The sequence below is a fragment of the Caloenas nicobarica genome, chromosome 24 (assembly GCF_036013445.1).
Source record: "Caloenas nicobarica isolate bCalNic1 chromosome 24, bCalNic1.hap1, whole genome shotgun sequence".
NCBI lineage: Eukaryota > Metazoa > Chordata > Aves > Columbiformes > Columbidae > Caloenas > Caloenas nicobarica.
Genome location: NC_088268.1, coordinates 3,171,922 through 3,194,154, shown reverse-complemented (window position 1 = coordinate 3,194,154; position 22,233 = coordinate 3,171,922). Strand labels below are relative to the sequence as shown.

General features: G+C 43.7%; 1 protein-coding gene across 4 annotated transcripts in view; it reads right to left on the bottom strand.

Annotated features, from left to right (window-relative positions):
* TANC2 (tetratricopeptide repeat, ankyrin repeat and coiled-coil containing 2) overlaps positions 1-22,233 on the bottom strand; it is a 184,359-nt gene that overhangs the window by 84,229 nt on the left and 77,897 nt on the right. For all 4 annotated transcript variants that reach the window (XM_065651122.1, XM_065651123.1, XM_065651124.1 and 1 more), the window contains one exon: positions 9,299-9,409. In XM_065651122.1, the coding sequence (XP_065507194.1) occupies positions 9,299-9,409 (111 nt within the window). The remainder of the gene's footprint in view (positions 1-9,298; positions 9,410-22,233) is intronic.

The window sequence follows — 22,233 nt, the reverse complement described above, 5'->3', positions numbered from 1 at the left end:
TATTCTGGATACACTTGAGCTATATTTGGAAAACACCCTTGATCATTTCCGTGTATCCCCCAATCTCAGAATTAATGGAAGATTCTTTTTTCATTAGTCTTCTTTACATCATTAAAAACTTCAGCAATAAGAGACGAAGGCTCACCCATACACATTACTTTAAATGGCTGGGTTTGTCCTTCTTCTCTTCAGATACTCGGTCGTTCTGTGAGAGCAATGGAAAACGGTCCCATCAACTTAAATCACACCACAAGTGGCAAAATAAAGATATTCTTCTTATATATTGACACCAAAGCCCTCTAGCTAAGCGAAAAACTAATACTGAACAACGAAGGGGCTCTGAGTCCTTCAGTGGCTCCTGCTGCTCTAGCCCATCATTTCTATAAGAAAATACAAAATTCCCATTGTTAATTCCACGAAGTGTCTTGCACGAGTTCCACAGATGTTTCCTCTAAGGAGAAATTCAAACAGAAGAAATTCTCCTCTGCTCCCTGGCCAGTCCTCCCATTGCCTTTGCTGGTCGTGCCCCTTAATATTCCTTCAAGTAGACGGTCAGAAAGACAGTTATTTTTAATCAGAAACCGTACTGAGCCAGAGATAGCATAGAAATTACATTTACTGCCTATCAGGAAACCTAATTCAATGCATTTCGTGTTCTGGATTTAAAAAAAAAAAAAACCAAAACAAACTTGCATGCACAACTGGGGATGAATTTTCTTGGATTTCAGCTCCCACTGAAGTACCAAAGAAAAGGGAATGGAGGAAATGAGGGGACATTGAGTGCACTGATCGCTGAACACGCATAGAAAAAAAGGGCCACAATTATAATAAATATAAGCCTGGGTATGCGAAACATTTCCTAAAAGTGGGATTACACTCGCAATCCTTGGAAAGGTTCCTGAGCAATTTAACTTCTCAAGGCCAAGGTGACCGAGGCGGTAAATCCCCCCGAGATGTGATTATTTCTTCCTTTCCAGTTTTGGCATTTTCTCTCTGAACCATCAGCCGATCACGAACACGAGGCTCTGCCCCCGCTCTGAACACGCAACCTCTCAGCAAACACCGGCCGGTCAAAGGCCGTGACTCTTCAATAAAGTTGTCCGGTGTTTATTTTTTACCTCTTTGAACTGACCTTCTATTCCAGACGGGTTTGCGGATGGTATCTTACACTCTTATTGATGCAGAGGGTTGGGGGTTTTTTTTAATATGATTCACAGCCAAAAAAGGAACAAATAGTCCCTTCAAATACTATTTGTTCGCTAAAATCTGTGCAAAATACTTAAAGAGTATTTTGCGCATTTATTTTGCTGTATTAGGCATGTCCCATCGCATCCACCCAAACCGTTTGCTTTATTTCAGCAACTGTTTTTCGAAACCTCTCGCATTCCCCCCTCTCACCGTTTTTCACCCCAGAAACCTGATACAAATCTCACAAACTCACTTTACGAATCACGACTGCTCAGAACCGGGAAGAAAACGAAAAGCAGTAGCTGGCTTATCATAAAGTCTCGTCTTTACTACATCTGAATCCAGTAGCACATCCTCAGAATAAATTTTATTAAAAGCAAACCAGACTAAATGATGACATTCATATTTACCCCACCGACAGCAATCTCTAAAACCTACTGCCATTAGATACCCAAATAAAATTTCAAAAGTGCCATTTTGATATAAAAATTAGTCCACAGATGCAACAATCTCTTGTTAACTGTTATTAGAACATCAAGCATGCAGCATTACCGCATGATTCTATGTCATAAATGAATTCATATCTATAAAATAATCCCGCAAAGCTGAGAGATGGTGTGTTCACATCATCAGATGGCAAAAGGATCGGGTGCGATCTTAATGCAACTGCAAACTGAAATATTCTCGGGTAACCGGGTAGTGAGCGAAAACGCAGGAGCTCCAGCACTTCCAGTACTCACACGGACTTTTGTAAAACTGTTACGGGCAATTCTAGAAGCAACCACGAATATAACGGAGGATTTTCCAGGCTTTCTGGCCGCACTTTCAAGCTGGCAGGGGGACAAAATTCTCATGTTTGGACTCAAAGTAATGATTTTTCAAGCGATGAGGAGTCAAATAATTAGTGACATAAAATGTCAAAAATTCCGCTGTATAAAGCGGACTGTGTTGCAGGAGGTTACGAGCAAATCCATCTCCTTTCTTCAGCGGCCAAGTGCAGCTGTGTTGCCCACGAGAAAGGCACAGACAGGACGGGGAGAATAAATACCGACGATCAAAACAAATTACAGCGAGGGAACAATGTTCAGGCTGGATAAGAATAAAGAAGCGCTTGTTCTGCGGTGTGAGGAGGGTGAGGAAGTCCAGGCAACTGGTACGAGAGCAGGAGCAATGGTGTGGTCGCATATTTTCACCTGCGAGAAGCTCTCCATAGCATCACTGAAGTTCAAGTACTTTTTGCACAGGACAAAAAAAGGAAAAACAAGCATCCATTGGCCTCATGTACACGTTAAGACATGGGAACCAGGCTTAGAAAAGAACGGAGCGGTTTTCTGCACATGCGACTGCCCCTCCACCTGCTGTCAGAGCTGGTGAAATGAGTATTGAGGGTTTTGTCTCCGTAAAGAGTCGAAACAAAATAATAGTATCTCAAAATATTACAGGAAAATAGTAAGCTGAGTTACTGACCACTTCTCTAGACTGTAACGGATTTGGGAATAAATACCTGGGCCAGAAGAAAAAAGGGAAGGCACATCGGCACAACCATGGCAAAGGCCCCAGCGACCATCATTTGGTCTCTTTTTGCCTCAGCATCCTGGTATTTCCACTTAGGACAGGCATAAACCTAAGGCGAAGACTAATCTCAAATTAAACTGAGCCTAAAGAACCCCTACAGAAATCAATAGCGCCAGGAGCCGAGATGGAAGATTGAAGAATTACCACCAGATGAGCAAAAGTTGAAAGGATTTCCAGAATCTAATTGGACAGGTAGCGTCTTCCCCAAAGTGGAATTATTGAAGGGTCTTTTCTCCCAAAGAAATTAAACTCTGGGGACGTCGACTTGGTTTTGGCTCGAATTTATAATTCTAAGATGCAAGCGCAGACCAGTGCTCCTTCATGAAGACGTTGAGAAACACCAGTGTCTTTAGCGGCAGAAAGCGAGCGGCACCGCTGGGAGTTCAAAAAGGCACATTTTACCAATTCTGTCAGCAATAAATCGAGATCCTAAAGCTGGAGAAACGGCTGAAGAATTCGGTAGGACGATTCTGGCAGCAGATGCCTTTGATGAGCAAGCATAATAAATAGTCGAAAAGAAATGAAGCAGAAGGCAAGCACAGAGACAGATTTGTTACCTGTTACCTACAGGGCAAAAAAAAATTCCATTCCAACTTCTCAATATGAATGATTTCTTGGTCTGAGACAGGATACTTTGTACCTTTGCAAAATACGTTCGGTTAGAGATAAATCAATGTCCTGTTATCTAAGCCAGAACTGAATTTGCTTTAGACTGAAATTCTAAGTTATCTGTCCCCAGTCCAGTGAGTCTGGTGAATGATACGGTGACTTATATTTCATTATTAGCCGTGTCTTTGTCCCATCCCTAATGGGTAATTTTGTTTTACGGATACTTTAGGCCAAGCGAGGAGCTGAAGATGGAGCCACTGGCAGAGGAGGTGGCAAGAGGGCACCTGTGCTGGGCTCAGGGTCCCACACCAGCCATCGCTCCACGTACATCGGCTGCTGGAGCAGTCCCTGCACTCCCCTAATCCTCGGTTTTGCCTGCAGCCAAAGCACCGTGTTCCACACCCACAGATAAACGGCATGAACGGTCATCACGGGAACACAATCCCGGAGCAAAACAGTGACCCCCGCCGGTAACGAAGACAAAGCCGACACGTCAGCTTCCCAACGCGACTCACTCCTGACTAAGGGCTTTGCTTCAAAGACCATCGCGCTTTTGCAGCCACGCGGCCCCAGTTGTTTGGGAGCATCAGTGCAGGACACGCTTCTTTTTAAAACCTCCTCTGACAGGAGTTGCTCATTTACTGAGATGCGAGGTGGTCAAAAAAAATAATGAGGGTAGTAAAATACCAAGTTGGCCAGAGAGGTGGTGGCTGAACCATCCCTGGAGACATCCCAGGCCAGGCTGGACGGGGCTCTGAGCAACCTGAGCTGGTGCAGATGTCCCTGCTCGTGGCAGGGGGAGCACTGGGGGAGCTGCGAAGGTCCCTTCAACCCAAAGCATCCTGCGATTCCAAGTCTGACCTTGCCTGACGCAACGAAAAGGGTAAATACAGAGTACAGGGAAGGTCTCTGATGCTCCATCCATACCGGAAAGTCTCCCATCAAGTGCCTGGTCACATCTGCTCAGATGCAAAAGAACCTGATCTGCACTGATCCCTGTAGGCTCATCACCCACCATTTCAAAAATCAACAGGTTTGCTTTGCTTGTGTACATATTTACTCACTGCCAAGACAGAAAGCTATAAATACTCAATAAGCCAAAGATAATAAACAAAAAAAGTTACAGTTTCCCAACAGGCCAACTGAAAGCAAACACGCCTGTTCGACGGGGCAAAACAACTCGACAGACTCCCCGGGATCCAAAGGGACGAGCAGTCAAAGGTGCTAAACTGCGGGAAATTCTGCTGCTCGAGTATCCGATGTGGAACACGCGCCGGGGCCATCCGGGCAATGTGTCTCGGCAGCAGCAAAAACACTTTCAAGTTGGGCAGTTCTTCACAGAAGCAGAATTTGGATCATTTAAAGCCTCTTCTTTCCTTCCCTGCTTCCCCCCGCCGATGGATGTAACCCAATCGAGGGTTGTAAAGGGGAGTTGCTCGTTAACAGATCACATCAGGGAACTTCGGGAATGCGACGTGATCTGAAATTATTCAGCAGTTAAAGCATGTGGCAACAGTACATGGAAGTCCTGTTATTTTCAGTTCTTCTCCCGAGCGCCTCCCCTTTGACAAGAAGGTTCAATAAACACTAAATTGTAAATCCAGACACTTGCAGTTTGCAGCAAACCCAACTACACCTAACGGCAAGTGGTTTATGGCTAATCCCCAACACAGAGACACATCCGAAACTCTAAAAACACCCTCACAGAAGCAGAATTTCAGATTACAGTGGGGGTTATTTTGTTTTGGTTTACTTTGAAGGGTTAAGTTTTGGACAGTTGGTGCAGGAATTAATTCTGAAGCTGTTTCCACCCCTCAATAGAGCAGAAGGAACCAGCACTGACCTCCCAGGAGAAGCAGGAGAGAAGTCAATCGCTTCCATAGCAACCAACGTACCTGATTGCCACGTCTCTCGTCTGCAATTAGGGCCGATCACAACGATTTCCCATTCCATTCAGGTCAGTGGGCTTGATAATGCTGGGACAACCACAAGATCCTACAGTCAAAGCATTTGTCAGGCCGTGGATGGTTTGATTATTCCTTTGCCTCCCTCCCAATTCATCACTGTCCAACGTGACAGAGGTTGGACAAGGATCCTGCTGGCTGAATTTGTTTCGGGTTTTGTGGGTTTTTTTGGCTCACTGCCTGTATTTTCACCACGAAAAATCAGAGTGCAATGCTGTCCCATGCATTCCCCATTAAAGGGCTTTTTTTAACACCTGAGAAACATTTTGTTGTGTTTAAGTGAAGCGTGCGGTTTGCGTAAAATGAAAAATACATGTTTTACATGATGAAAAGAAAGAAGTGGCAGCAAGCAGATGTCAACCTCAATGATTCTTTAACCAAAGAATAAGAAAAAGGAGCGATAAGATGAACATAAAGGACGCTGTGATGGTAAATCACCCTTGGCTGTCCGCGGTGGTACCAAACTCGATTAGGGATGGAAACAGATGCCTGCCAGCCTAATGTAGAACAAGCATCATCCCCCGACCAGATTTGTGTCCCAAAATTTCTGAAGAAGAATTTAATCAAATTAAAAGGTAACGTCATAACGCACTTAGCCTTTGAAACGGAACGACGAGGTCATAAATCACGCAAAATGCAACCGCATACACTGGTCTAAAACAAAAGGTAATTACCTGAAAGCACCATCCATCTCGGGCTGTTTCCAGGAGGTTTCCTGAGCACTTGCAAGTCAAAACATGTTTTAGCTACCACGCTAAAAATGAAAAGCGGTTCAAAGAGAGATGCTCTGGTGATACAGAACTGAGCAGAACCAAGAAGCCAGGACACCCATCGCTACACAAGCAGCGTCACCGGGCAGGAGGAGCGAGCTGTGATAGATGTGGAGAAATAAATATCACACATTAAATTGTGCATCATCAGAACATGACAGAAAAGGTTTAACAGTTGAAGAACAGAGGTTTGAAGGTCAACTCTCGTTCTTCCACGTTATCGCCCTTAAAAAGCGATGATGGCCATGGGGGTGTCGGTTGGGTGCTGGTTGGACTCGATGATCCTCAGGCTCTGTTCCAACCAAAACGATTCTATGATTCTATCCCCAGGCTGTCCCGCTGTCTTACACAGTCTGACAAGAAGGAAGATGCAAATGTCTCCACCAAGCAGCACCTGCAGGATCGGAGCAGGGACAGGGGGAGGATGGATCCAACCCCTTTCAGAATCTCCTCGTGAAGTCACCACTACGTCAAGGAACGAGGAACAACTCCCCTGCCACGCGCACCCCAAGGCCAAAACTTGGTTAACTCTAAATGACCACTGCGGCCACAAGAACTTTCACGGAAACGTAATTCTGATAGAAACGGGTTTCTCAAAGTCACAAACATCATCTGAGATGCAACAACTACAAAATATGGGCCAATTTCTGCTTTTGCTTAAACAGATTCATCTCACAGAACGTAACGGCCTTCTTTAGCAAAACAAAGAATAGTTTAAAAAATACATACCAATCTTAAAGCTTTCCTCTGCCCTTCCCACTAGACCTTCCCTCAAAAGAGACCGGTCACCTATTTCTCCTTTCTCCTTGCTCAATGTTGCACAGATTTACCCGGTGAGATGTCCAAGCAATACCGAGTTGGGTGCTCAGGAAACCCCGTCCCTGGAACGTGCTCAGAGTTGCCTGAAGCCTTAAAATAAACGGTGGAGCATTGAGCGAAATTTCATCTCCAGGCATCTCAAATTGAAATAATCATTTCTATACGTAGAGTAGATAATGTTCTCTCCTCGTTGCTATTTAGTGTTTTAAAGTGTGTATAATTAATCATATTACTTGTCAGGGATCACTTTACAAACCGCTCCACCTCCACTCAATTGCAAGGCTCTAACATATCTTCGGCCTTATTTTTTTAGTTCTTCCAGCTCATATCATCATTCCTGGAGACACTGGGGATTTAACGCTGTGTGTTAACATCCTTCACCGGATGCACACATTTTAGAAGAGGGTTAAAACAAGCCTAACGGTGAAGAAAGGAGCTTGGAAAACTGATGACAGCGCCTGCAGGATTTGCCGCAGTCTGGAACAGGACTCAGATCCTCTTCTTCCACCATCAGGAGATGGATGTTACACCCAGGCTCAAAGCCCATGGGTCCCTTGGAGTTGTCCAGATCTTTTCTTCTGGACTAGACGATCTCCAGAGGTCCCTTCCAAGCCCAACCATCCTGTGATTTTTCACACAAGGATCCCTCCCCAGCCACCAACCTTCTCCCGAGGTCTCATCTCCTGAGCTCCTTCAGCTCAGCAACACCTCCAGCCGTTGTGTTATCACCGTTTTCACAGCAAAAACCACAAATCCAGGCAGGTGAAGCTCCCCTGGTTCATCAACCTGACACCCCAGAGCTGAAGTTTCTACCTTTACTCCACTTAAAGTACCTTTATTCCCTTCCTTAATGATGCTTCATGTCTCTTTAATGACACTTCAAGGCAGTAGGAAGCTCCACTCCTCCTTTCACATCACTATGCTCTCAGCAAGAAAAGGAAAGCAAAAAGCAAAATAAAAAAATTAAAAGAAAAATAAAGCGGATCCCATTGTCAGAACGTGCTCCTGGGCTTGGCAGGAGTCCTGCCCTTCAGAACACCCCGGCAAGGGGGGGACACACGTGCAAACGCACCCGCGAGACATGGGAATGTGGAATTTATGCTTTTTAAGCCCAATTTACAATTCAATTATAATTCTCTGTGGATGCAGTCATAATAAGTTTATAATTATTAACAATTACAAACATGACAGGAGAAGCTATTTAGTGAGAAGAAGAAAGGGCTGCGACAGCAACATTTTAATTGTAATTCCTGATGACTGAAAAAGCAGGAGCACTTTTCACAGCAACCGCGGCCTCAAAGGAGACACTTCCCAGCACAGGGACTGCCTTTTGGGCTTTATTTTCTCTAAGACAACTCCTCGTTCAAACACAATACGTGAAAGAAAAGCCGACATTCAAAATTTGCACAACATTCAATTAATTCCTCCAATTGCGCATAGTCTACAAGCTCGCCATGTACAGAAATAAACACCACCCTGATCTCAGCGAATCATTTATTAATATGACCTTTCCGACTGGAGCTATAGATTGAAGAGGAAGACGTCACTTATTTACACGCCACTTCAAAACACTCGACATCCTTTTACCCCATGCAAGGCCTATGCAGAATACAAGTCCCTTTGATTCATAAACCAGGGAAAGCCAGGGGAGAAAACCTGCAGAATTTAGCAAAAAAAAGCAAAAAGCACCGCAACACTTGCTGCTGCTTTAAGACGGCGCCGGCCGCAGGTTCCGCAGCCCCGGCTCGGCACTTCCAAGTTTGGAAGAATCCGGGGAAGGATGCGGAGCTGGGGGGATGCAGCTATATAAAGATTGAAGGACGTTCACACGTCGCACGAGGTCTGGCCGGGGCTGCAGGGATTTACACAACGGCCCGAGCCCTCACACACACACGGGGTTAAACCGGGGAGGGACAGGACCCGCTTCTATTTATGTTTCAACATGGCAAGATGGATGCTTTTAAGAACAATTACTATAAGGTATACAAATTAGAAGCTATCGTTAATTCAAAAATATATATATATATTCTTGGATGCAGGTAAACAAGATCCTATAGTTCTGCGCTGGTTGATATTTCTGAAATATGGCTTTATTCCAGCCTCTCAGGATTAAAAATTAAATTTCAAGTAGTATGTTCAGGGGATCATTTTTATCTTCTCAAAAGCAACTCTCTAAGTCTTCTAAACGACTCCAAGGGGAGAGCAGCCGCGAGGCCAGCCCGGAACACACACAGAACCACGAGTAACGCATAGATCAATTAGAAACTAATACTCCCAGTCAATAAAACTTGGCTAGGGAAGGTCCAATCAAGCTTCTACACAAAGGAGGGCTCCCACATTTACAAAGGAAGGCGGTGCCGCGGCACAACTTACCGGGGCAGAACGCGTCCACGTCCAGTTTCGGCGCCGAAGAAAGAGTCGGGGAGCCCAGCTCAGACTCGGGGATTCGAGGGCTCTCCACAAACTTTGCTTTCCTCAAAGGGGCTACGGAGAAGGAGGGGGAGAGAGAAAGAGAGGTCATGAGTAAGGGAAATAGCCAGCAACAGATGGAAGCACTTAACTAAACGACACTGTCAGACTCATATCAGGTTACCCCAGAAAAAAAAAAAATTATCTGCATTCTTTACAAAGGAGATGGCTCTTGTTAAAGCTTTAAACTGTACAGTCTTACTTTCAAGTGTGCGAGTACCGAGGCACATTCTTGATACTCTTAAACGCTTCCTTTTTTTTCTACTTTATTAAATAAATTTTTTATAGGAAGCAAATGGGCCTGGATTCAGTGAATACAGAAAACCGAAGATCACAGAGAGACACACAGAGCCCATCAGTGTTTAAGATATTTAACTATAAATATCTGCACTGAATACACAAATTCTGCATTCGGTAATTGTTTCCTTTGAACATAAAATTTCAATTTCAAAACATTCCGAATGTCTGACCCAACAGATTTGGTGTTCAACAGAAAAGATCAGAGTAAAGCTGTCCAAGACAAAAACCCAGCACTCCGCTTTTATCCTTGCAAATCCAGAAAAGATTCGAGAGGCTTAAATACAGAACGAGGAAAAGGTAAAACTGGCTGTAACAAAGCAGCGGTGACTACCGGTGCTGGAAAAATGGGATTTTTCCATACGGTTTAGCAGCCTGAGTTCTAAAAGACACAAAGTACCGTGCAACATTTGCTTGTCATAAAATAATCACTAAAACACTTTTATTAATGAAAGTTTTTAAACAGATATTCGTGCCAGACCAGAGAAATAGGACTAGTGGATAAGTTATATGGAGAGATTATTATATTACATTTCCAAGTTAAACTCGCATGCCCACTCAAGTGAAAGGCTAATTTGAAAAGCCGCTGTCGCGGGTCAGCGTCTTTCATGACTCTCCGATCCTCAGCATAATAGCCTCGATTTACATAATTTATATTTATAGTTCCCTGTCCTGTAAATTAAATTTGGGATCTGAAAGTAAAGATGGAAGGACGGGTGTTCTCATGCGTCTCCTGGAATAAAAGCTCAACAGGTCAAGCGATGAGCTCCGGGGCAGCGATAAATCGCGGGTTTTAGGAGCCTGGAAAAGGACGAGTGATGCTGATGAGGAGGAATCGGAAAGAGCACGCACAAGGAGCTCCGCTGGGACGGAAATCACAGGGGTTTTTAAAACGGGGGGTGGGGAAAATAGAGATGAAGGTTAAGGTGGGTTTTTTCAATGGAAAGTCCTTGTGAGGCTGGATTTAGGCAAAGAATCAGAGCTGATCTGATGAGGGAATGACGGTACCAAGCTGCGGTTTTGCACAAGAAGACCCTGGATGAATATTCGATGTATTTACAGCGCGTTCCCCTCCGGAGTCTATAGGGGCCGGTGTAACATGAGCCGGCGAGAGGCGATAAGGGAGATAATGCAGCCTGAACCCCCTTCGTCCCCCGGCACGTGCAGCCCAATCCAGACGCAACCCGATGCTAAAACACACAAACCGTACAGAAACCCCCCCCAAAACCCCCTATATATGCACACACAAGCACCCTCAGCTTGCAAATGGGCCAAGACCAGTGCAAAAATTATTCACGGTAATGATCTTGTGCCAGATATTGATGTAATGAAAACGCATAAATATTGAGACGATTATTACTGTGGCATGAAAATTGTTGAGAATAATAATTCCGCACCAGCCAATCTACTAAGATTTCATTTGTAATTGCAGTTTTAACAAATGTGTCTATTTCGGATGTTTTACCACAACCCTAGTAACAGTCACTTTTATAATATATACTAGAAATAGTTCATCTTTCTTTATCATTCCTGGCTAACAACAGAACCATAAATCATCCCATGCTAACACGTGGCAACACTCATTTTGTTCTGAAATGCAGAGTAAAGATGGTTTCTGTAGTGCAAGAGATGTTAATGACCGCAAGGGGACTGTCACCAGATTGCACTAAAGGTTGAGTTACTAACCCAACGAGGAAGAAGAAATTGAAGACACCAAGAGAGAGCTGAGGATGCCGATGACATCACTTTCTGTGAAGAACCCAAAGATGCAGAACCATCCATTGGAATGGATCAGCCCCTGCCAGACCATGTTCCATCCATAAGGAACGAACAGAGCAATCTCCCATTTCCACGCGGGTTTTATTTCAGCATCTCTTCTGGATTTTCTCTGCCCCTCGCTGAGGAGCCAACCCCATGGCCCGATTAATTCCTGCCTTCTCCAAACAACCTACCTACGACGGCAAATTCAACGAGCTGATCCCCCAATTTTTCCTTCCAGGGCAGCAAAAAACTTCGTACGAACAATGTGGTGAATTCTCAGTTCAGTCAGACACATCATTTTGCAGTATTTATGGTTTTGTTCCCTAAAAAGCATGACTTAAGTCTTAAAAACGCAGACAAGATACGCTATGTCAACATGACTTAAAGACAACAGTTTGCTTTCAAAGGCTCAAGTCAATACAATCTTAGTGTAACTGCAGATGAGGCAAAAGCCACAGAGCTGTAGCTTCTTTTATTTCAGATATTCTGAACCTGAAAAAGACAAAAAGCTCTCTTAACTCATATATAACCCGATTACACAAAAGGAGGATTTTCACGTAAAAGAATTAAGCACTCCTGACTCCTGTCCAAATGAAGATTACCCTGACAGATTCATAGTCGGGCATTAGTTTTCTGCTGGAATAAATACCAAATGGAAATGCCATAAATTCAGAAATCTGTTTTGCCGTCTTTTAGCCAAATGTTAAAGGATAACAGTGATCTTTTTCTACAAGTGACTTTTTGTGCACAATGGTTTGCCTGGGTCCTGAACATCCTCCCATGCACCGGGAGGTCTTATGATCAACATCACTGAAAACTAACAAAAGCATGAAAAGATAATTTGAGGTATTCTATACCTGCCTCGCTCCGTTAGGTCTCTTATTTCTGTAAGATTTTGCGTACAAAACAGATCAGCTCTAGGCATTAAACTGCATCAAAACAGCCTTTCTTATTACACAACTGCAATTTTTTGAGCAGAGAACAGTATTTCTTCCAAAACCACTGGAAAAGAGGATATTTGCAGTAAACCATTATAAAAATATAATGAATTGAGTGAAGATGTCAGTAGTCAGTAATGCCGCCTTTCTAGAACTGCAAAAATCACAGAATCGTTTTGGTTGGAAAAGCCCCTCTGGATCATCAAGTCCAACCATAACCCAACTCTAGCACTAAACCATGTCCCCGAGGACCTCATCTCAATGCCTTACATACTCTCTCTCTATATATTAAATACTATACATATACGCACATACACCTCTCATACACACACTCCACTTCCACCCAAACTTTTATTCCAGAGTTGGGAGAATTGAGGGCTTGAGGAACCATTTAATTGAGAAAAATGTACCGATGACAAGTAGCCCCAAGTCACAAACCCGTCGCTTGGGTCGACTGGCCGGTCCTGTTTGGTGACAAACTCAACACCGGCCTCGTGCAAGACCTGACTTGCTCCCACTAACGTAGGAACTTCCATTTAAATAGCTAGAGAAGCTATTTTGAACAAATACTGCACATTTTTGGGGCTAGTTCCTGCAGTTCTTAGCAAGATTAATCCCCATCGGTATCCAAGGCAGCAGAGCAAAACTGAAAATCCTTCCTTCGGCGCAAATAAAACTCTGATTTGACTTTGACAGCAACCTTCGCCACGATGGTTATTCTAGGGTAGGAATTAACCATGGAATGCAAAATAATTACCAGAGCAGGGACTCAGAAAGTTTAATTAGATGGTTCATTTGTGACACTTTGTGCAGCAGGTGGTTTATCTTCCAGTGGGGGCAAAGACAGAAATTATTTCTTTCTCGGCTTTCATGCTAATTCTCCTTCATATCAACACAGACACTGATGCCGTCACCAGTGACTGAATCCCTGTCTTCAAAGCAGGAGTTTAAGATAGTTTTAATATTTATATAATGTATTTTTTGGGAAAATACATATACTGCCCTTCTAAAAAGGAAGAATTCTGCTACTTGGTTTCAGGATTGCCTGTTAATTATTAACCCACAGGTGGATTTTTAGACTAGAAGAGCCAGACAACAGCGGAACAGTCAATAAAACCCAAAGACCTGTTGACCATCCCCAACGTTTCTTCATCAGCATCGATGGAAGACGCTCAGTTTTCACTCTGATGGCAGAAGAGAAATAGCACTACAGCCAGGTGTGAATTAAAAAGCAAACATAACCAAACATCTATTCAAAAGATTTTAAATAGGTTTATCCTTTAGTACATCTGCGCAGAGCGCTGGGATCAGTTCTGGTGCTGGTTGTAACCAAGCATCTCATCTACTACCAAAGAAAAAGAGAACAAAATAAAACCAGGATGTGTTCACTGGTTCAGAGTAATCACTTTATCTCCATTGGCATTGTGCTCTAGTTCAGCCTATTGAGCTTCCTAATTCTATTGCATTTTCTGTGTTACCATTTCACTGCCACATAATTCATAGACGAGTGTGTTTTAATTAAAAAAAAAATGTTCTCTTTAGACTAAAAGGCATTGATAAAAGGAAATTACCATGGATCACTAAAAGGCTTCATCTACTGAATTCAGTTTCAGCTCTGAAAGGAATGTTTCACTAAAAAAAAGGATTATTAACATCTAATGATCTGATTGACAAAGCGTCATTCCCGGCAGACATTTCAGTAGATCTGAACTCATTCCATGGTCTGACAACACTATCTACACCTGTACTTTTGTGTGTGTCTATACACCCATAAAGATACGCAAGAAACCGATCTACCTATGGATGAGGAAGATGCTGGAGGAAACACGGGCTCTTTTTCCAACGCATGAACGATGGATTGACCATCCCAAGCTTCTCCTTGCACGGGCTCCTTGCATTAAAGAAATGTATATTATGGTGCCCTGAACTGCATTAATACAAACCACCACAGCTTTTCATTCCAGACTCACGTGCTTCGCCGTTATAAACACAAACATCGTGGCCACGCGTCTGAATTCTCGACTCGCTCCTACAGGGCAGGTCTTTGAAAAGCTTGGCTCAAAAGCAGCTTTCCTCCCCAGTTTTGTCTTCTCCCCATCTCACGCACAACAAGTACAGCTGAATTTGCATGATGCCTCGAGCCTCCCTCTGCCAGAAGAGGATGAACTACCGAAATTTGCTATTTTGTGTAAAAATCCTGGTTTTATCACAGGTGACTGGTTTCACAGAATCATAGAACACCAGGTTTAAGGGACCACAAGGTCCAGCCTTTCCTGGCACAAGCCCAGTCTAGCCAAGCCCAGCGCCCTGTTCAACCGAATCTTAAAAGTGAGGAGGAATCCACCACTTCCCTGGGGAGATCATTCCAGTGGCCGACTGTTCTCACTGAAGAATTGCCCCCTTGTATCCAGTCGGAACCTCCCCAGCAGTAACTTGTCCCCATTGCCCCATTTTCCACGGGACTCCTTGTACAAAGCGAGTCTCCACCTTCTCTGTAGCCGCCTTTAAACACTGGAACCCGGGGATGAGGTCTCTCCTCAGCTCCTTTCCTCAAGGCTGAACGACTTCAGTTCTCTCAGCCTTTCCCCATATCCAGCTGAATTTTGCACTTCAACATCGTGTTTGTAAATTTTCTAAGCACATTACCCCGTAAATTCCAAACGGAGGGAAGGCAATCCCCCAAACGCAGACGCTTCGACAAAGTCCTGCCCGAGTCGGGCTGCAATGGGAAGAGCCAGAGCATCGGTTCGAAGAGCGAACTTCAGAAAATCTGGCTTTCCAGAGAGGAAAAGCATCGTCCCTTCCCCACTTTCAGTCAACGGCGGCGGCGCCAAACGCTGATTCACGTGCTGGAACCCGCCCAACGCAGACGCAATTCTGCGCAGCGTCGGCTGGACCGAGTCTCCCTCGCGCTAAAGCGGTTCAAGTGCTGCAGTGCTATCGATCCGCGGAGCTCCCGGGCCAAACCACTGTCAGATCCCACAGCCGGACTCCTCCCAACACACCAGAGACGCTGCGGCCTCGCGTCCCAAATCACTCTTTTTTACGGCTCTTACCTCAGCAAAACAAAGAGAAAATTACAGGCCACGTGATTATTTTTGCTGGGGCATTGATATACCTGCTATGTGCCATTTGGTTTTTTAGGTCTAATTTTTTTTTTTTTTTTAATAGTTAAAATCGTGAAATTACAGGGTAACATCCTCCTTGAGATAATCCAGCATTCCATAATACCTGCTATGTGCAATTTGGACTTTTAGGTATTAATTTTTTTCCAAAAAATCATTAAAATAGTGAAATTACAGGGTAACATCCTCCTTTAGATAACCCAGCATTCTTTTACAGAAGCCACCGTGCGACAGTACGTTTTTTCCCTTCTGTTTTTTGAGAGTATAAAGGCTTTATAATGGCATTTTAAAGCCCGTCTCCTTTCATCGCAGCATCCTGGGTGGGGCAGAACATACGAGGAGCGAGAACAATGTGTTGTCTGGAACATCATACTCGTTCCAAAACTTTCAGAAAGCCTGTTTAGTTTAGGAGATAAGGTCCTGAAACAGGAAAACTGAAGGAAAAGACGGAGGAAGAGAACAAAAAAAGCAGGAAGAGAATCTAGCGAGCTGGTAATGGAAGAACAGCGAGGGGAAAGGAGAGTGAAAATTAATTTTAAAATTTTTCTTTAAACTCTAAGAAGTCTGTAGCAGGAAGGTTTTGCCTATTACGGCTTCTGCAAATGCAGGTTTTTTGTAAAAATGAGGAATAACCTTCTGTGGGGGAGTGGATCCTGTGGGACCACACAGACCCACTGGAAAATTATTTCACCCTCTTCCTCTCTCCAGGTGAACAGTTCTGTACAAGGCACAGAAAACAGCAGTAACGTTATAGAAGAGATGTTCAATGACATCAGAAAGGCAGGAGGCTTCTAGAAAAGTATTCTAATCAAATCAAATTGTAACTCATGTTACTTGAATTACTACCATCTCTCCCAAATAAAATGAAGTAATGGATGAAATTCGCCTTCTGTATGAACAGGCACTCCTAATCCATTTTCAAGGGAGAAAATAACGTGGTTTTGAAATGCTATATGTATTTTAAATACATACGGAACAAAATAATACAGATTTCCGTGTGATGTGTCAATAACCACTAGTCCAATTTTTGCAAGAAATTTGTGTATTCAGAAAGAAAATAATTTCTACCTAAAATACTAACCTGTCTGCAGCCTGCACTTCCAGAAAGAATTTATCTCCATTTTGCATTTTGCGTGTTACTATGCAACGATTTTCAGTCACTTAGAGCAAACAGAATGGCAGTTTGTTATCAAATGGTTTATTTTAGGTCGGACCATCTCAGCGTGAACCTGTCGCGCAGCTGTTGCCTGCAAGACCCTGGCAAACCTTTAGGAAGAAAGTTGCGCCTATTAATGATCCTAAAAAGAAAAAGAAAAAACAAACCACCTCTCTTTTTCCCTGTAGATTAGTTTATCTCCAACGCGAGCTGCCAAAAAGTCTTTATCCCCGTAGGGGAGACGGTTTTGAGGAGAAGTGAGTTATTTAATGAACATACAGACATGGCAGGAGGAGGATGAGGGACTTTCATCTTTCCGTTCCGACTCGAATTGTTTTCGACTCCTCGGAGCTGTGTCACCGTAGACGACTTCTCCAAGCCATTTCCCATCAAAAATGCTGCTTTTCAGCATCTCCTCAAGCCTTTGAAAATCACCTCTCTTAGTAGAAATTCCTCATGTGTGACTCAAGGTATAAGCTTGTGCATGAGGAGGAGGATGAAAGAAGAGAAAGGGAGTCGGCATCACTTGCTCCAGCTTTCTAAGTCATCTTGTAATAAAAAAAAAAAAAGGCAATTCGCCCACTGACTTTTCTCATAGATTTCTGATGCAGCCCATTTTCAAGTTTCAGACTTTGGTTATACTAAAAAACAAAGAGAGTAAATGAAGACCTGGGACTACAGGATGAAATCATGTCATCAGAATTTTAAGCCTACGCTTAAGTTCTGCTTAAATACCCAAAGATCCCTCCCAAACGGCAGAAATGGGATGGGGCGGAGCTGGGGAGTCCCTCACCCCCCTCACATCCCTTTTCCCAACAGTTTTATTTCATTAAATGATAGATTTAAAACAGATGAGAGGAGAACGCAACAGACCCCAAGTGCCAAATCGCGTTATTCCCATTCAATCTCCTACTGTCCCGGAGTTGTTCTTTCAGCAATTCGGTGACTCGAATATTGCACTGGCAGTCAAAATGAGAAAAACTGCCCAAAAAAAGACTTGGATATACTGTAAAGGCCATTTGCTCTAAATAAAGCAGCAAAGAGCTTGATCACTTTAATCACATTATAGGTAACCCCGTTAATTCGCCGTTTAGAAAGAAATCGTTCGAGCATTTTCTAAACGTAAAGCCCGACTCATCAAAACACAACGCTCAGATTTCAAGACGAACTTTCACGTGAGAAATCAGAAACTAATTAAACAACTGCCAAAGTAAACACATTTTCCTCCTTTCTGTATGAAGCTGAAGAAATCTTGGGGAAAAACTGCCTGGTTCTCCAGTGTCCTCAACAAGGGACTTTTGGTTTATGAGGCTTATTTAAATTGTACATGTTGAACAAGCCAGGCTGTAGAAACCTGGCTGAACATTTAGCAGAGCTTAATTTTTCTCAAGTCACTAGAAAAAAAAAGAAAATATCTTTAATCGAAGACGCTTCTCACAGAAGAAAGGAGCAAGTAATATAACCACTTCCAAAATGAGGCCGGTCTCCCTGGTCGTGTATGTTTTCCTCTTTTGTACAGCTCTTCTCCCCATTTTTATTTACACCGAAATTCGACTACAGTCAAATTGTTATCGCAATGTGTAGATGAAGCCACGTTAAACCGGAAAACGTTGAGGATCGTTGTTTCCCACCCCGTCGCCCCCAGCTTTTCCGAGCGCTCGCGATGCTGAGGGAGATCAAGAGAGGCCTTTGGGACCCGCCGTCCTTCCCGAACGGACCGATATCGCGTTTATTCCGCTCGGCAACCTGTGTCGAGCAGGGAATACCAGACACCTGGGAAAGAGCACAGAAAATGGGATAACAAGAGCCCTGCAAAACCTCCGGGATGTTGCGATGCAAGGACTTCCAGCCAGAGACGTCCTCCCCCGAAACCTGCAATGAATTCATCTTCCATCGATACCACCAGTCGATAGTTTTTCAGCATTCACAACAACTCGTGCCACGGTTTCCCGCAATTTAACCACACGGTTTGATAAACGGGTTCCCGGTTTTGCTCTGTCAACGTGGGTTCCCTCCGCACGGGCGGTGACTCTCCCAAAGACACCAATACCCGCATTAACTGTCCTAATCTACCCCGTTTACCCAGGTAGCGTTAACTCTGCCCTCACACCACCTCCTATTAACTTGCTCCACACGGACATCAGGCCAACGGGTCTGTAGTTTCCCAGAGCTCCCTCGGAGCCTTTTCAGGCTTCGATGTGCAATTAGCCACCTTTGTGTTGTGTTAAGGGAGTTCTAAACACGAGGTTACCCAGCAAAGCCAGGAATTCAGCATCCTCAGCACCGGCTGGTCCTCAGGTTTGTACTGTTTGGTTTTATAACCTGCTCCACCATCGCTGATGCCTCTACTATGCGAGCTTGGGCTGCTCTGTATTCTAGTGCTGGCCTGTCATTATAGCAGTAAAAAAATATTAAAACCTGTACTAGGCTTGCAAGGGATGTGAGAAGCAACAACAAAAAGGAATTATTCACTCTACGCACTGCTGGAGTATTTTACAAGCAGCCAGTGATCAAAGGTAGGGACCAAATGACACAGCCAAATGAAACGCGAACAGAAGCGGCCAAGGCCAGGACTAAGGCTAAGCTGCATGTAAACAAAATCCAATTTGTTTTCCCATCATATTCTTAAGATATCATAACCACGATAAGAGAGAAGGCTAAATTGTAAAATACCAGTCGAAGCCCGAGTAATTCCACGTTAAAGCACATATGAGACCAGATCCTGTTCACTACACAACCCCAGGACTATATAGCATACAAGCCAACATAAATTCATTAGCTGATAAGAGAGTATAAAATAAAGGCAAAAGATGTGAATAGATAAGGTCATTTTATTTATGTGCCCGTCATTCAGATTTTGCTATGCTAAAACTAATTGATTTGTTTTAGCTGATAAAGGCAAACCTGTAATTACAGTGACATGGAGGCTTAATTGTCCAATTGATATGAAACTGTATTTAGGATCCCTATTTCTTTGCTGGTAGGAGCCTCACAGAATGTTATATCCTTAAAATGAGGCTGCTTATCACGACACAAGCCTGAATTAGCTGAACTTGTTTGTTAAGACCTGAAAAACCGTATTATGCTGTGTTTACAAGGTGAGTTTTTACCTAAGGAAATTGCTACCATTCAACCACCTTCGGTTTTGTCGAAGCTTTTTTCTTCATTTAATTTTTTTTTTTTAAAGTAACTGGTTTGTTCATAAATATTTGGTCGTAGTAGAAGCTCAGCTTGGTCAGAGGTTGGATTTAGTGTATTTTGGGTGTAGCTCCTCTAGATTTACATCATTCGTAAGAGCAACAGTAACATGAATTAAGTGCCAGAGAAGCTTATTCACCTGTTCAAAGTGTTTCTAGAAATTCCGAGCGTGCCCAGGAAGAACCACAGAACACAAACTGCTTCGTTGTTGAGTCTTTTTTCTCATGAAATGAAGACGCAAACCTTTGACAAAAGCCAAAGTTTAAGGGGCTGTTTCAATTCGCTCAGAAATCATTCTCTGTAGTCATATACTCGTTAAATAGAAAACTGGACATTCTAATAAGAAAACGATCCACAAAGAACTTGAACCACCAAATAGTCTAAATAGATCTTGATCTGAAAGACTCTACCATGGAAAAGAAAGAAAAGAGTAAGTCTTGCTTCCTAAAGAAACAGGGTGGACAGGAATCTGTGCACAAAAACTCGTGTTATGTTCACAGAGAAAAATCACAGGAAAACTGTAAAAGAATGAAACAGGCAAAACCAGAAAAATGTAGAAGAGCAAGACCAGATCTTTCACCTCTGCACAAGCTAACGTGATACTCAAACAAATCCCGCTGAACACAAAGGTACATAAACGGGTCTTGTTTTCTGAAGAGGTGAAATTTTAAAACACTGGGAGAGAACAACGCTAGGTTTAAATTAACATCTGCCAATCCGGAGTTCCAAAAGCTGCCCACCACTTTTCCTCTGCTTAAATTTTATGGTATCTGACACTGTAAAACGAAGGGCACTAGAGCTTTAGAACAAACTTGACATGAAACTATGTTAGAACTGTGTGATTATGAAATATTTACAGTGCGAACCCAATGATTTCTGAAATAAACCACAATGCTCTATACTAAGTACTATTTTGATATTTAATCTTGTGTGTATAAACAAATCACAGATGCGATGTTTCGATGGTTATTGCATAGCAGCGCTGGGTATTTGGCAATCAGAAAGAACGCTTCAGCACAACAATGTATTTATACATGCAAAAACGCCTTCTGTCCAAATAGAAACTTTTAACAATATGGTACAAGACAAAACTAAGCCCATATGTTATGGAGCGGCGGTTCCTTTACTAGAAGACGATGGGGAGTTATTAATTCTCATCCCCTTATGCAACCTGCCCTCAGATTAAGTGGGCAGCAAGAATCTATTTTGCAGAGCAGCACGAGCAGCAGGTACAGACCCACATGGCTCGTTGCACTTGTACAAAACACAAGAAAATAGAAAAGCTTCCAGGAAATTTTCAGCAACCTTTCCTTTCCCATTGCCATGGCTCTTGCCTACGGAACCGGGCTGGTTCGGGAACACGATTCCAAAAGCATCTTTTCTAATGTAATCCTGAAGAATGATCAAGACCTGAAGCAGCACGCGGCGAGGCACCGGGCTCGACGTGATCTGCAGTTGCTGCCGGACAAGCCAAGAGGAACCGTTTCCAAATCCCTGGTGGAACTTTGGCATTTCCATCGCAGCCCAGGGGTGCCCGCGATGGTCACACATCTCGGGGTCCGCGTGGGACAAGGTCCCAAGGAAGAGCCACCACCAGCCCCAACCAAGTTCCGATGGTGACGGACACGGCCCAGATCCTGTGACACAAGTGACATTCGGGCACAACACGGCACACGGCACGACCCTACGCGTCTGGTTTAACAAATACAAAGGTACTCAACCAAATAAATATCGGAAGCGAGGACTATTCTTTTTCTTCAGTCAAGGGACCGTTTCGAAACACTTTGCGTTAATTTATTTTCTCGTCTCATTTAGCCACAGGATGTTTCTCCCTTGTCGACAGAAAAAAAACGTCGATCTCCACATGCGGAGTCAAAACCTCAGGCCTGTCAGCTGTAGTTCAACAAACCAGGTACTGAGAGGGGTATTGTTGCCACTATTTAAAAAGCTGATGCTGGAATAAGAAAGCAGCTCATTCGGAAATGTATACGCACAATATGTACTCAGAAATAAATCAAGAATCAGATCTAGGTAATGAAAAGAAAGCCGGATTATATTATTGGATATTTTCAGGTGCAAGAAGCAGTGGTGAAGGTTTCCGGCACCAGAAGGCATGGAGATGTGTGGGAACTGAGCTTCAGCGCTGGGCCAGAGACATCCTTGATCCAGCTCCAAATCGTCCGCACACGGTTCAATCAGCCATATATCCAGGAACGGAACCGCGCAGCGCTCGAGGGCCGTCACCGCTGAGCAGGGACAACGGCAGCGAGTGTCAGCACGGTGCTCCTGAGCATCCCCGTGCCCGACGTCCCGCTCAGGGGGCTGTGACCAAAACCAACAGGCAGCTCTGCAATACGTGACCCC